Below are 14186 nucleotides of genomic sequence, written 5' to 3'. Positions count from 1 at the left end.
GTGTCAAATTATAATGTTACAGTGCTTGAAAGTGATGTGCAGTATTTGTATATGTTCTGTGAAAAATCAAAAAAGATTGTCTTTTTGAATAATCTATTTTCTATACGTTATCTTGAATAAAAAGATGATTTAAAAAAAGAAAGAAGAAAAGTGACGCTCAGTGGACCAAGCACTGCTGCTTCAGCGGGAAGGAACATTTCTTTGTCAATGTTTGTTTCATCCGGACAAAATAAATACGCGCACCATGGACTGTGTTGTGGATAGCAATGTGAAAGTCTCCAGAAAAAGTAAAGACGAGAAAAAAGTCCTGAAAAAACAAATTAAAGCCAGCCACACTTTGTTGAAGCATGAAGGAATCAGCACGACATCGCAGCCCACGAAGGTACGAGAAACACTGCCTTTATCAGCCGGAAATATCCGTCCGCTCGCTGTCGTTTATAGACACTGAGCGCAGGGAAGTCATCAATCTGAAGTTAAATCACAATTTAGGAAAGACGACATTCGGATAACATCATTGTCGTTATATTGTCTGACGATTGGGAGCTAATTTTCTGCCCTGGAGTGACTGACAGGTTGTGTTCCTAAAAACTGTACATGATGTTCCACACTGAACACAGAAATCCAAACTTACTGTTTCAGTAAATGTACAGTTTCTGTACAATATTTAACAGAGGTTCAAAAGTAAAGCAGTCCAAACATAAAATATCACAGTAGTTCACATTGTTAAGTATCATTCCATATGATCGATGTAGAGAAATACCCTAGAAGCCTTGCAGCGAAAGGCTCTACAAAGCATTGACTCGGGAGTATTGCGTCCGTACTATTGCATTTGTGGTTGTAATGTGACTAAACGTGGAAACATTCAAGGAGTACGAATACATTTCCAAGCCACTGTGCCTTTCACATTGTGATGAAATGTACCAGTAGTGCTGGCAACATCCTCAAACCATATGAATTAAAAATCTGAAGCTCCGCCTCCACCTGTCTGAGCCCATGAGCCCCTGGGGGGGAATTGTTGTGTCACAGTAGCAGATTGTAATTAATTGATTTAATTATATTCTGATAAAACTTCTTTTTTTTAGGTTTGACTTACCAAAACTGTGTTACTGATCACACCATCCCCATCCCTTCTACTCTTGTGTTGCTTTTGCTCTCAAACTTTTACAATTTACAATGACAAAGCTGCGCCACAGAATTACACAACTCCTGATCACCACACACTCTATTAACGCAGTGTTTCAAGAAATCATCTGGAGGGGCGAGGTTCTCCTTCTCTATCGTCTAGGTGCTTTACGATCGTGCGACAATCTTCATTTTCTTCAGACTGACACGCTCCATTTGAGCAACTCCTGCAATCTTGGCTAACTCGTGCACATCCTGTACTTAAATGATTTGTTTTCCACAGTCAAATGACGAGTCTGACTTTTAAAAGTTGGGATTCTTATTTGTTGGAAATTTTGTTTCGATGACTTAAGTTTTTTCCCCCCATCAATTTCTTTCACATGTGCAGAGTTTGGTGGTGGCTAATGGTGGCCTTGGGAATGGCGTTAGTCGAGAGGAGCTTTCTGCAGTGCTGAAGGAGATGGGGGAAGTTGAATCTCTGGTCATGCCTCCTCACAAGCCTTATGCATTTGTCACATACAGGTAAAGCTTGGCGGTATCACAGCAGGGTCATCGTTTCAGTACTGTAAGAAACTGTTTATTGTCCTGAAATTTGATTCAGAAATCACCGTGGCCTTATTCTTTTTCTGATTTTAGGTCGGAGGAGAGCACTCGCAAAGCTCACACCCACCTTAATGGACAGAAACTGCAATCTGGGGAGAACAGCACCATGCTGTATCTCAGTTACATCAACTCGGGTACTTGCCACATAAATCACTTTTAAAACCGCTTTACTAAAAGATACATTAGCTTTCCCAAGATATTCCGGAAGAGGGATGGCAGAAATGCTGCCATTAATGTTGTGCTCACGACCAGCAAGAGTGCCTTACATATGTGTTTTATATATTTGTCCACAGTGACTCAAGAAGAGGATTCGTCTGTCCCTTTGCCGGACGGTTTAGTCTTGGTGGAGGATTTTGTGTCTCCAGAGGAAGAATCTTTGCTGCTTGCTGCTATTGACTGGTCATCCACTAATGATGATGTCACCGGTAAAGAGTATTGCATGTTTTGATAGTTTGTCAGGGTGATATTTTAAAATCTTTTTTCCAAGGAAACCTAAACTCTGCCCATTTTTAAATGACTCTAGCATCCCTTTAGAGATTGGAAAGAAAATACAAATGAAAGAGAAGTTATGAAACAATAACAACTGTTAAATGTGCTCAACCAAACTGAAAATACACTGTATTTTATATGATTATCATAGATTTATTTCAAACTATTTTGTATTATTATTCTCAAAATAGTGGAATATTTTTGTATTTCTATATATATATAATATTTTTCCAGGTTTTTTTTTGTTGTTGTTTTTTTCCTAAATCCAAACTCGAGAGCAGAAACAACTGACAACACATATAATTTGCTCCTGTATTCTGAATTTTAAGAAATGATCTAAGACACAAAATAGAAAGAAGTTTTCCTGTTTGATTGTTATGCTGAATTGCCCCGATGGTGTCTTTTAGCTCAAAAAGCTCTGAAACATCGAAGAGTCAAACACTTCGGCTTTGAGTTTCGCTATGACAACAACAACGTGGATAAGGACAAGCCGTTACCTGCAGGTCAGCCAACTCTTGCAACCCTTTTGTCATTCACAAGAAGATGTAATAACAACAACATTATTTCTAATGACATAGTATTGGTTTTTACACTGCATATCCACTATGTCCTGATGGGCAAACGTTTTTGATATTTTCACGCCTTCTGTAGACGTTGCATCGTCTTACATAAACTCATTCTAAAAAGTAGAAGAACGGAACAAAACAATAATATGAACTCATCTTTCCAGGTCTTCCCGAGGAGTGTTTACCTCTGCTGCAGCGCTGTTTGAGTGACAGATACATCGACTTCACGCCGGACCAGCTGACTGTGAATCAGTACGAGTCTGGACAGGGTGAGTCTCTCCAGCATTATGAATAATTCACAAAAAATACCAGCATCAATACCTCAGGGTGGTTCCACCATTGGTATTCGGTGGAATACTAATGATGTACTGCAGAGATTTCAGTCTGTGAGTCCAAACTTTACACGTGTAGAAACGGGCAGATCTCATGTCAGAGACACAGATGGTAATATACATACGCACACTGATATACACGTGACTCTCCACACACAGTCGTTTTGCTTCTATATGAAGAACGAGCCCCACATCCAGTAATCAATCATCTTCTATAGAGAACTGCAGGAAGCACTGAATCATAACAATCAAGATTTAAAATAATACTTTTTTTTAAGAGTGTATCTGCAGGATGGTTTCAAGTCACAGAGCTTTAGGTCAAAAATAAAGTCTTTATTCCATATTTCCATATCAAGTTAAATACGACGCAAACAGTGTTTACTGTTTTGTACCACAAGGTGGCAGCAGAGGCTGTACAGCAGTTCCAAGAAACGGTGAAAGTACTTGAATCCTGTGGTTTCAATTAAAGGTTTGACATTGACCAGCATTATAGCGTTAAAAAAACCAAACTAAAATCAAAGAGAAATTGTTTCAAGTTTCCGTATGGTGGATCCTGATGTCTACAAGATGTGAGTTTTCTATTTTAGGTCGTGGCTTCTCTCGTTTCCAGGTATCCCACCTCATGTGGACACTCACTCTGCCTTCGAGGACACCATCATGTCTCTGAGTCTTGGGGCCAAGGTAAGAAGTCTGTTTATCTTTTGTGATCTTTGCATCACTCCCAGAGTCACAAAATGCCACAGTCCACGCTGATAATGTACCCGGCATGGATTTCATCAGTCAGCCTCATGAAATCAGACAGTATTGACTGCTGTTAGTCTGGATGCTTGCATCAATAATTAAAACTAAAGCTACACTGTAAAGTCTAAAGAAAATAAAAGTAATGATGCAACAGTTAAAAAGGGAGAAGAAATATAAATATTGTGTCAGTCGCTTGTCTCTTGGTTTGTGTTACTTTGTACATCGTGGTTTGATCAGTCAAATTAGTTGTCATTGCGTCAACCTGTGATTCGTGTGTGTGTGCGTGTGTGTGTGTGTGTGTGCGTGTGTGTGTGTGTGTGTGTGTTTTGATCTTGCACCCATGTGATCTCACTGAGAACATTTCGTTACCTTCCTTGTTACGTCCCATTCTTCCCGCTCTTGTCTGACATGCCGTCACGCTGTCTCGCTGGCTCTTGCATTCTCTTCATGCAGAGTGCCGGTAATGACTCGGCTGTGAGGAAGGTCGACGCCGGGAGCGTTTAGTGCCCTTGGCTGTGAGGGATGTGACCTGGAACCAGGCTGTGGGTTTAGTCGCCGCAGCCTGATTGCTGGAGATGAACCCCCCATCTGACCCTGACTGTCTGAAAGTCACTGGCTTTATTAGCAATCAGTTGTCATCTGTCTCACACACGCACACGCACACGCACGCACACGCACGCACACGCACGCACACGCACACGCACGCACGCACACGCACGCACGCACGCGCACGCACACGCAGAAACTCAGACTTCTGTATATGTTATGCAGTGAATTTATTGTTCCTTGTGTCGGTCGAGGTTTTGAGTTACAAAACTGTTCATTATTATATGAGCTTCTTACTTGTGGCGGTGAAAAAAATTATTTAGAATAAAATGATCTAAATCTCAGACAACCGAAATAATGATCTCTTCAAGGAAAGACGGTATGAGTTTGTGTGTGGATACAAGTGAATCTACAACATTGAGACACCGAGACAAAGACTCCTCCGATGACTCGTGTTGAGAACATTCGGCAGCGAATTGTCCCTCAGTTTAAAATCTTAATACTACTTGGGACTCAAATACTTATTTTAGCAGTTTTGAACCTGTTTCATCAATGTTTGGATTAGAAATATTGTCCCACCAGCAACATTGCCCTCCACTAGATGTATTGTTAACAACAATGGCTACATAATTGACGCATAGGAGTATGAAAGCAGTGATGCACAGCAACATATGAATCACATGTAGTATGTTACTGGTGTTCAGGAAGCGAATTTGCGCCTTGAGATCATCACAAAAAAGCTGGATAGCTGCACCTTATAGTGTAACTACTGCAATGAGCTCCAGCTACGTAGAATCAATCTAAAAACAATTGTAGAAAATACCATGACAGTCAAAGCGGCTCTGACATCTACTTTTATACTGAGCTTTTTTTCCTGTAAATTAATGCTACAAGAGCGATTTCGTTTACCACCTGAAAGCCCCGGCAGTGTATGTGGTTGCAGTAGTATACTCATTCTACATTCAATAAGTGTATCAACTATCAAATATGAACGTTTCCTGGGTATTCATTTATGCACTAAAGAGAGCCAAAAACATATTGGTCGATCTGATTGGGGGACTTTTTTAGGGACCTTTTAATGGATGATTTCAGGGTTAGGGTCTCGGGAATGGATTATGTCATTGAATTTCCACACAGAGGTTGTGTTGAGTGTGTTTCTGTGTGAGTGTGAGAGGGCGTGATGAATAGGCTTGGAGTAAAGTGTAGCTGCCAGCCTCGACATCGATTTGGTCACATTCCACTGGTTTCATTGATCCACTAATACACCTCAGATGGGACCCGCACAGTCCTGTAGTGTGTGTGTGTGTGTGTGCGTGCGTGTGTGTGTGTCTGTGTGTGTGTGTGTGTGTTCGGTAGCGGTCTTCTGAGGGAAGGATCTGATCATTTGCCGTAGTCGCGCGCTCTCTCACAATCAAACACAAACCCATATCTGTCGCTCTCCCACACACTCGCGCACGCCTCTTCTTCCTAAATCCAATTTTACTGCTGTCAGAAGTTGGAGGGATGCGCTTTGAAATTGTGTAGATGTAATTTCCCAGCAGAGCCGGTGCCGTTATGCGCTGTAAGGAAACATTAGGATCAAACACCAACGCTGGAATGGAGCCGCCTCTGCTGACTGTGAGAGAGAGAGCAGACAGACGTGTCACACCTGGAGGGACTAAAAAAAAAATGGTTCATGCTAAATCTGGTTTTCCATTCAGTATGCTGATTCCAGCATTCATTCATTCGCTCATCTTGTTACTCAGGAAACACATCACCTGAAGAATGCCAGTGGCTTCGATTCCAACACGTTCCATTATTGGAAATTGCTTTAAGGAAGCTCCATACAGGCAGGTGTTTAACACAAAAAGGTATTTTCTTACCTTTTTAAATATATATTTATATATGTATTATACAGTGAAACTGTACAAAGATGCGGCCCGAAAGAAGAAAAAAAATGGAGATGGAAAATTAGAACCGTTTTATGTGACACACAATCGAATTCAGGGATTCTTGAAGATCAATGAAGCTTTGTCTTGTTTTTGAAGACGTGTAAACAGCTTGATTGATACTCGAGGCATTCAGTATGACCCTCCTGATCAATGGTTACAGCGACACTTCCATCCTGCTTGTCAGATAATCAGCGCCTCGTCTGATTAGACCGGGAATTAGTATTTGATAAGGAACAACACTGTCTGAGTTTGTTGAAACGACATTGATTCCAATTAATTCACCACTTTAAAACCTATACAGAGTCCTAATGTTCATTTATGATATCCGAGTGATCTTTACTTAAATCAGCAAATATGCCGAGTGGAATTACCAATCATAACAATTACAACAATAATCCTTTCTCTGCTGTTTTATAAGTTATCGGGCAGCAGATGCTTTTACTCAAAAGTGTCATGTGATTTATCTCATTTAGGAGGTGAAATCCAACTTAAGCGTGAGGAATTTGTTTGGACCATCGTGAAATTTACGCGATAAAAAATGTCTCAACATTAATTATGGTATGAAAAGCTCAGAAGACGACATGTGGGTAGTTTTGAGTCACCATTTAACATAGAAAACTCCTGCACACGCAGGGAAAACATGCAATCTCAGCACAGAAAGGCCTCCGCCGGCCAAATCTAGACTCAACAGGGGAACTCCTGTCTATGAAGCAATAGGGCCAACTCAGGCTGGAGGATTATTTAATGTTTTTAGGACTGATACCAATTCCAATTATGATAACTTATACAAATCTGCTTTTGATGTCTTGGAGAAAGTTCTGAAGACTTGTTAGAAAGATTTAAATTGGAGGGAGAACATTTGACTATTTGACCATAAAATAAATCCAAAGTATGATATGCGAACAGGAAGTGGCCTTCTAGGAAACAGAATCATAATGCAGAGTCTATATGAATGAAGACATCTAAAAATATATTTAATAAATAGATGCTTGTCGGGTTTAAGGCGGCGGTGTCCAACTCATCTTAGTTCAGGGAGAAGCCGGAGGCTGCTCATCCTCCCAAACTTTGAAATGATTTGCTCTGGATCTTCTTCGGGTCACGTCCACACATGCTCGTGTATTCTTGCAGACGGTGATGGAGTTCCGCCATCCTGATGGCCGTGCCGTCCCTGTGCTGCTGCCTGGAAGGAGCCTCCTGGTGATGAAGGGAGAGAGCCGATACTTGTGGACACACGGGTGAGCTGGATCCCGTCAGACTCATCGGTTTCTTTGAGCTTCGTGTTGATTCCCACAGGAGGGGCTTTTGAAATGTTTGTGGGATTCAAATAGTATTTCTTGGTGACTTTTCTTGCATAAATTTGAATCTCCTACACTGAGAAATTTGTTAACATCCGCAGCATCTTTTTTTACTGCAGTTATGTTCAGTGTTAGATTATTAACTTGTTATAACTGTTTCTCCACCCCCCCCAGGATCACTCCCAGGAAGTTTGACATGGTTCCGGCTTGCGACCTACAACCTACTTCTCACACTGACGTCGGGACGCAAAGCCCCCTCACCTTGAGCAAGAGAGGCACCCGCACTTCTTTCACTTTCCGAAAGATCAGACACGAACCCTGCGGCTGTGGTGAGGAGGATAGGGGTGTGTCACCACCTATAGGACACATCGTGCGTCTAATGTATCGTCTCATCGATTTTGTTTGTCTGTGTGGAAGTTTGCAAGGAAAGCAGTTGTGTGGTAAACAGTTTGATCCATGTCTTCACCGTAACACAGCGTGATTGATTGTGCAGTGACGATCCCGAGAATATGCAGCATGCAAAAAGGCGTTTTAAAAGTTTGGTCTCCTTTTACTTTGATTTGTTTTGCCTCATTACTTGCCACTGACAAATGAGCAATCAATAAGTCGTTGGCCTTCAGATCACAAGCTGGGACTTTTTGTAAGTTTAGTTTTTTCAGTTGGAGATGACCAAAAGCTCCTCGATATTCTAATAGGAAGTCCCATTGAGATAAAGATATTGTTTTTAAAGAAAACCTGGCCAGGTTGCAGTAATTAACTATTACAAGACAAAGTAGAATCCATGATACGCATTTATACAAATATTACACTGAAAAACAGTACAGATAAACACATGATATTCCTTCAGCATGTCACTCATGATATACTTGAATTTCTTGATAGAATATGAATGTTTCTACCTTGAGATGTATTTTTTTCAGGGTCCGAGTAGGAAAAAGCAGGATTCCTCAAAGCTGTGCAAACATTAGGTACTCTCAGAACAATTGTCATGACAGTTCACACTAATAGTAATAAAAAAGTAAGAATTTTAGTTTAAAAAGGCTTAATTTCATTTATTCACTAATGTTCTGTTCATGCACAAAGATATGCTGATGGAATCTGTTTGTATGTTGTAGTTCTCAGGCTGAAGTGTATCACTCAGTAAAATGTTGTTGGCATCACTGGGCCTTAAAGATGTGGCCACTAAATCCAATCCAACTTTATTTAAAAAGCACGAAACACCACAGTGGACCAAAGTGCTGTACAAAGAATAATATGATGTAAAACTGCACAGTTGACACGCTTTACATAAAATAGATAAAAGATACAGAAAATACAATAAAACAAATGTAGTTAAAACAAATTAAAAGGGACAAGAATATTAGGAAAAAAATCTAGATAGAATGAAAAGTCAACAGCTCACATGTTGTAGAAGGCTAAAGAAAAAAGGTGGGTTTTAAAGTGTGTTCGTATTGGAACTCCACAAAGTTTTTAAAAAAGTTTTTAATGTAGGTTTTTAAATGCTTGACGTCTTAACATATTTTCATTCAAATAAAAGATGGGACGTTTACACAATGGCGACATCAACAAAGCTCACCCCTTCCCCTCCCCAGCGTTCCCCTCTGCCTGCGACAGTCGGGGAGCTCCGTCAGCACCTTCTCCGCCGTCTCCTCCTGCACTCCCCAGTTGCCATAGCGACGCAGCCCGTCTGGAGGAGGAGTACGTGCACCGCGTGTACGAGGCCATCGCCTCCCACTTCAGCAGCACGCGCCACTCCCCCTGGCCTCGCGTCTGCCACTTCCTGTCCTCGCTCCCACCCGGCAGCGTGCTGGCAGATGTGGGCTGCGGTAACGGGAAATACCTGGGTGTCAACCCGGCGGCGACTGCAGTGAGTGTCACCGTGCTCCATGATAGCGTCTGTCATTCACCCGTGCTTTCCACGGTAATTTTACCGCTACATGCCATCCCCCCTCTAGTGAACTGCCTCTTCTTGTGCCACAATTCACTCCTACTGAGGAAAACCTTAATGCAACTCTTGTTTTTACACTTATCGCAATGTACATGCACACTTGTGTTGGATTTTCGGAATTTAAAGACCTGTGACTGATAAAATGCGTTGCGATCTGCAGAAACAAACAAGGGAAAATCTGGAATTTACACGAGAGTCCTAATGAATCAGAGTTGAAAGTAGCAAAGTATAACCGTAAAAGAAAGAAATCACCTTCCTGAAATAGATGTGAATCATTCTTGCTGGACAAAAAGTCGAGCTATGTACTCTGAATTTTGGAGTTCAGCAGTAGCTGATGAGCCAATGCCAGAATGTTTTGCCTGAAATCAATGAACCCTGAGAAATGCACATACAACACAAACCCTGCAGAGGTTCCAGCCTCACTCCTCTACAATGTTCTAAATCCAAAATGAGACACTGTGTGGGGTCCTCAGCACCCAGTTACATAAGCCAGGCCTGCATGCAGCAGCAGCAGCAGCAGCGCTGAGTAAAGTTTGCATCACACACCTTCCTCAGGCAAGAGGCTGCGTGTTTCTCATCCAGGAGTGAGCTTCAGGCTGATGATGTGGGCAAGGCTTATAACTCAGAGTAATGCGCTTCACCTTGAGTCAAACAGCTGGTTCGGTTTTTAAGTTTTCTGAAGGGTGAACTTCTCTTGATTCAGGAGAGGAAATCTGTAAAAAACCACAACAAACAAGAAATGCTTGTTTTCAGAGTGGTTTCCTCTGGATGGGATTGTTTGTGTTTGCTCGGTCTCCATGGCAGTTTCCTAAAAATGTCTGTGTGCACACGGGGATATTCATGTTTGGGATTTGGAGGTGTGCGTAAGCAGCTTATCCTGACTCAGACTGTGCAGCTGTGATAAGTCGTTACTGTGAACGATTGTGAAAGTCACTCACTTTTTATTTATATACTTTTTTTGTCCTCTCTCATTTCCCCTTCACTGTATTTATAGTTAGTTCTAAAACTAATTCCACCAATAATTACACACTTTTTCAGACTTATTCCGTCTGAACTGAACCATCTGAAGTAATTCTTTGTCATTTAAGCTTATAAGCTGTAAAAAATAAATAAATTAAGAGTAGTATATCGCAAAAACATGTTTTTCTTTATTTCAACCGGAGGGCTTTTTTTTTTTTTGCCTGAAAATGCATAACATTTTTGAGATTTCTTACTTGTGTCATGAGTGTAGAAACACCTGCAATGGCCAGCTTTCCAATGAGATCCTGTTTGTACTGCTGCACCTGCCTCCCGTCACAGTTTGAGACTGAAAGTGGTTCCGTTTATAGACTGAATGTGTCAGCGTAGTGTTTCCTCTCATCTCCGTCTCCTTTGGGATGGAATCATTTGAATGTTGACTGAATTGCTCCTGAAGATTAGGTGGGTTGAAAATGATTACCGCTCCCATCCTGTACTTCCTCCTCCTCGTGTTCATTTGACGTATTTCTCTACTTGCTGCATTTCTCCTCATTCTCCTCCCATTTCTGTCTTTTTTTTAATTTTTTTTATTCTGTTTACTTAAACTATCTTCCCACCACTACTACTTTGTCGTAATCGTTAATTCTTCCCGTCTATATTTTATCCTTCAGTTTAATACGCTTCACGTCTCAGTTTTTTTTTTTATTATTTTGAATCTCTTCAGTGTTTCTGTATTTGCTTTACATTTCAGGTGGGATGTGATCGTAGCGGCGCTCTTGTACAAATCTGTGCCGAGAGGGGGTTCCATGCATTTGTGTCGGACGCTCTCAGCGTCCCGCTGCGGACCGCCTCGTGCGACGCCTGCATCTCAATCGCTGTCATACATCATTTCTCCACAGAGGTACAGTACGTGCTCAGCAAGCACACTTCAACATCACATGGTTTCCTTCTCTGAATTCACCGTATCACCTTTTCAAAAGGAGTGACCTACAAAAAGAACCACATGTATGTGGTGAATCAACGAGATTTCGATCGCGTCTCTGAAACTTTTTGGGAAAACTTGGGTCTGGGTTAAACCAAAGTTTAAAAAGTGGGCTGTAAACGTAGTCCTGTGTCGTTAGATTAGACGTTTAACGGGAGTCTGAATGTAGCACGGACCAAAGCGCTGTGGGCAAGTCGCACGCATAGACTCCGTACTTTCATAGTTTGCTGTAATGGTTACATAGAGGACATAGAGTCCACTGCTGTTTCGTCCTCTTTATACATATTTTAGCCTGCTTGGTAAAAATGCAACCACATACAATGTGTTGCATTCAGCCCGGCACACTATATTGTTGTGGGAGATAAATGTGTATACAGCAGCCGTTCGGCGCATGATTTGCCTTTATCTTCATGTCTTGAGTGCGTTGCAAACTGGGCCAGAGTGTCTTGGTCCAGACGTACTTAATATCTTATCTATGAAAACAGATTTAAGAAGGAAAGTCCTTCTTTCTTTATGAAGATTGAGCATGAAACAATATCTGATCACATCGTAAGGCTCTGTGGAACATAAATAGGCTTGGAAACCTCACCGGAGCTGATCCTCTCCTTGTTTCAGAAAAGCAGAGCCTCAAAAGAGCTCTGTGAGGAAGAGGAGCCTCACACACATTTTATTCTCTCAAATCTCACACAGCACACACGTTGTCTCATGCAAAGTAGTAATTTTTTTTTTTTTTTTATCAATGCCAGACTTCCTAATCTGAATTATTGCACTTAACAATAAATGTACTTGCTTAGTTGTTTTAAATGTGTGTGTTTTAATCAAATAACTTAACAGTGGTGCGTGTGTGTGTTTCTGAAGGAGCGTCGGCTGCAGGCAGTTCAGGAGCTGGTGAGGCTTTTGAAGCCTGGAGGTCGAGCCCTCATCTACGTTTGGGCTTTTGAACAAGAGCACAACAAGCAAAAGTCCAAATATCTCAAAGACTACAACAAAGAGCATCATGGGAAGCTCAGCCCAACAATAAACTCACCAGGGGAAAGCCAGGAGCCTCATGGGGAATCAACGCACCCTGCCAGTACACGCTTGGAGGAATCCAGCGGGCCCGCTCGCTCCGTGCAAGCAGCGGCTGGCAAGCTTAGTGTGCACACCAACCGCACAGCCTTTAACACCCAGGACCTCTTGGTGCCTTGGCATCTGAAAGGAGGAAAGAAACAAGGCGAGGGGGAACCAAGAGACGGTGAAAGAAAGGAGACGTCCAAGAAGGCCTCAGATCACACTTGTTCTTCCTCTAATGATGCCACTTTAAGAGCTGACTCTAAAGCCGGCCCAAGTCCCAGTTCCAGTTCAGCTCTCGAGTCAGAGTCGGAGAGCAGCACGGCTCCAGTCTTTCACCGGTTTTACCATGTCTTCCAGCAGGGGGAGCTAGAGCAGCTGTGTGGTCTGGTGGCAGGGGCCAAAGTGCAGAGCAGCTACCATGACCAGGGTAACTGGTGTGTGGTGCTGGAGAAAGACTGAAGGAGCTGATTAGACACCACACACACATCATTTATAATGATTTTGGTGTTCATTAATGTTAAAAGCTCAAAAAAACATTGAGTCAAATTATCTGTGTTATGAAATAAAGGAATTTTATTAAATGTCTGCCTTTGTTATGGTGCTTTTTCTTTTTTTAATATTATCTTGGCTGTGGATTAGCTCTGTGTTTGAGAGGGTGTGACCTCTCAGGTCTTTGGATGAGACCCTGTAAACAGTCGCACAGTGTTTCTACGCCACCTTTAACTGCCACCTTACAAGAAGCAGTGGTAATAATCTAATATCAAGTCAAGTTAAATCAATTAATACTGTATCTTAGTGTCAATTTTGAATCACCTATCTTGTTTCCTTCACATTTTGTATTCAGTTTGTCCACTTGGTTTGTCTTATTTTCACCCTGTCAATTGTTTATTAAGTACTTTGAATTGTATTAATCTGCATGAACAGTGCCGTATCATCAGAGTTTGTATTATACAGCATAAAAACACACAATCACTTGACATGTTGGAAAATTATATGGCCCATGAAATCCACAATTGCAACTGAAGGGAACAAAAAATCTTAAAGACACCCTGGCTATAAGCTTACTCTGTATAATGCATCGTCACAATCATTTTTCCCCCTCTCTAATGCATGGACTATGCCAACAATTTTCTTTGGCTCACTTCTTTACTTTAGTCCTCTCTGTGTGATCTCCTCTGAAATCACTGGGCTGTAACTCGGCTTCATGGTGATCCAAACTTGTTCAAGCAGTCGGTTAAAAAGAAAAGAAAGTAAAATCCATCTCACAGAACGAGCACCTCATGGTCATGGGTAATTGTCTAAGCTGGTGTTATCAAGAGCCCGAGGCTTTGGCAGCTCTGAAGTTGTCAGAGAAAACCATAATGAGACATTTCTTAGACTCGACAGAGACCCTAAAGTACTCTCTACTACTTTTATTTTGAAGGATCCTGCTTTTGTATGTTGATGTGAATGCGCGAATCCACAAGTGTTTGGCTTCAGGCGACCCTCCTGAGAGACAATGCGCCATTATTATCATAAAAAAGTTTTATATTAAGAAGTCTACTGCATCATTTGGCTTCATCCGTCTTGTTTGGAGGCTCGAGCGTGACTATAACCTAAGTTTAGCAAGTAAAAAGTATAA

The 14186-nt window shown here is 41.6% G+C and overlaps 1 protein-coding gene across 1 annotated transcript; it reads left to right on the top strand.

Annotated features, from left to right (window-relative positions):
- Positions 1-243: 243 nt before the first annotated feature.
- Positions 244-13150, top strand: alkbh8 (alkB homolog 8, tRNA methyltransferase). The gene is made up of 12 exons (XM_080459003.1): positions 244-382; positions 1511-1644; positions 1759-1859; positions 2019-2150; positions 2622-2717; positions 2945-3049; positions 3723-3793; positions 7459-7565; positions 7800-7954; positions 9218-9492; positions 11282-11431; positions 12371-13150. The coding sequence occupies exons 1-12, from the start codon at positions 245-247 to the stop codon at positions 13022-13024; spliced, it is 2118 nt and encodes a 705-aa protein (XP_080315129.1). The 5' UTR covers position 244; the 3' UTR covers positions 13025-13150.
- Positions 13151-14186: the final 1036 nt, after the last annotated feature.

Source organism: Lipophrys pholis (assembly GCF_963383615.2).
Source record: "Lipophrys pholis genome assembly, chromosome: 3".
Lineage (NCBI taxonomy): Eukaryota > Metazoa > Chordata > Actinopteri > Blenniiformes > Blenniidae > Lipophrys > Lipophrys pholis.
This window is presented reverse-complemented; position numbering and strand designations above follow the sequence as displayed.

Excerpts from the sequence above, each read along its gene's own strand:
- alkbh8 (XM_080459003.1), top strand. The coding sequence starts at position 245 with ATGGACTGTGTTGTGGATAGCAATGTGAAAGTCTCCAGAAAAAGTAAA. Across the intron at positions 1,860-2,018 it reads TCTCAGTTACATCAACTCGG|TGACTCAAGAAGAGGATTCG; the intron begins GTACTTGCCACA and ends ATTTGTCCACAG. Across the intron at positions 3,050-3,722 it reads TCAGTACGAGTCTGGACAGG|GTATCCCACCTCATGTGGAC; the intron begins GTGAGTCTCTCC and ends TCTCGTTTCCAG.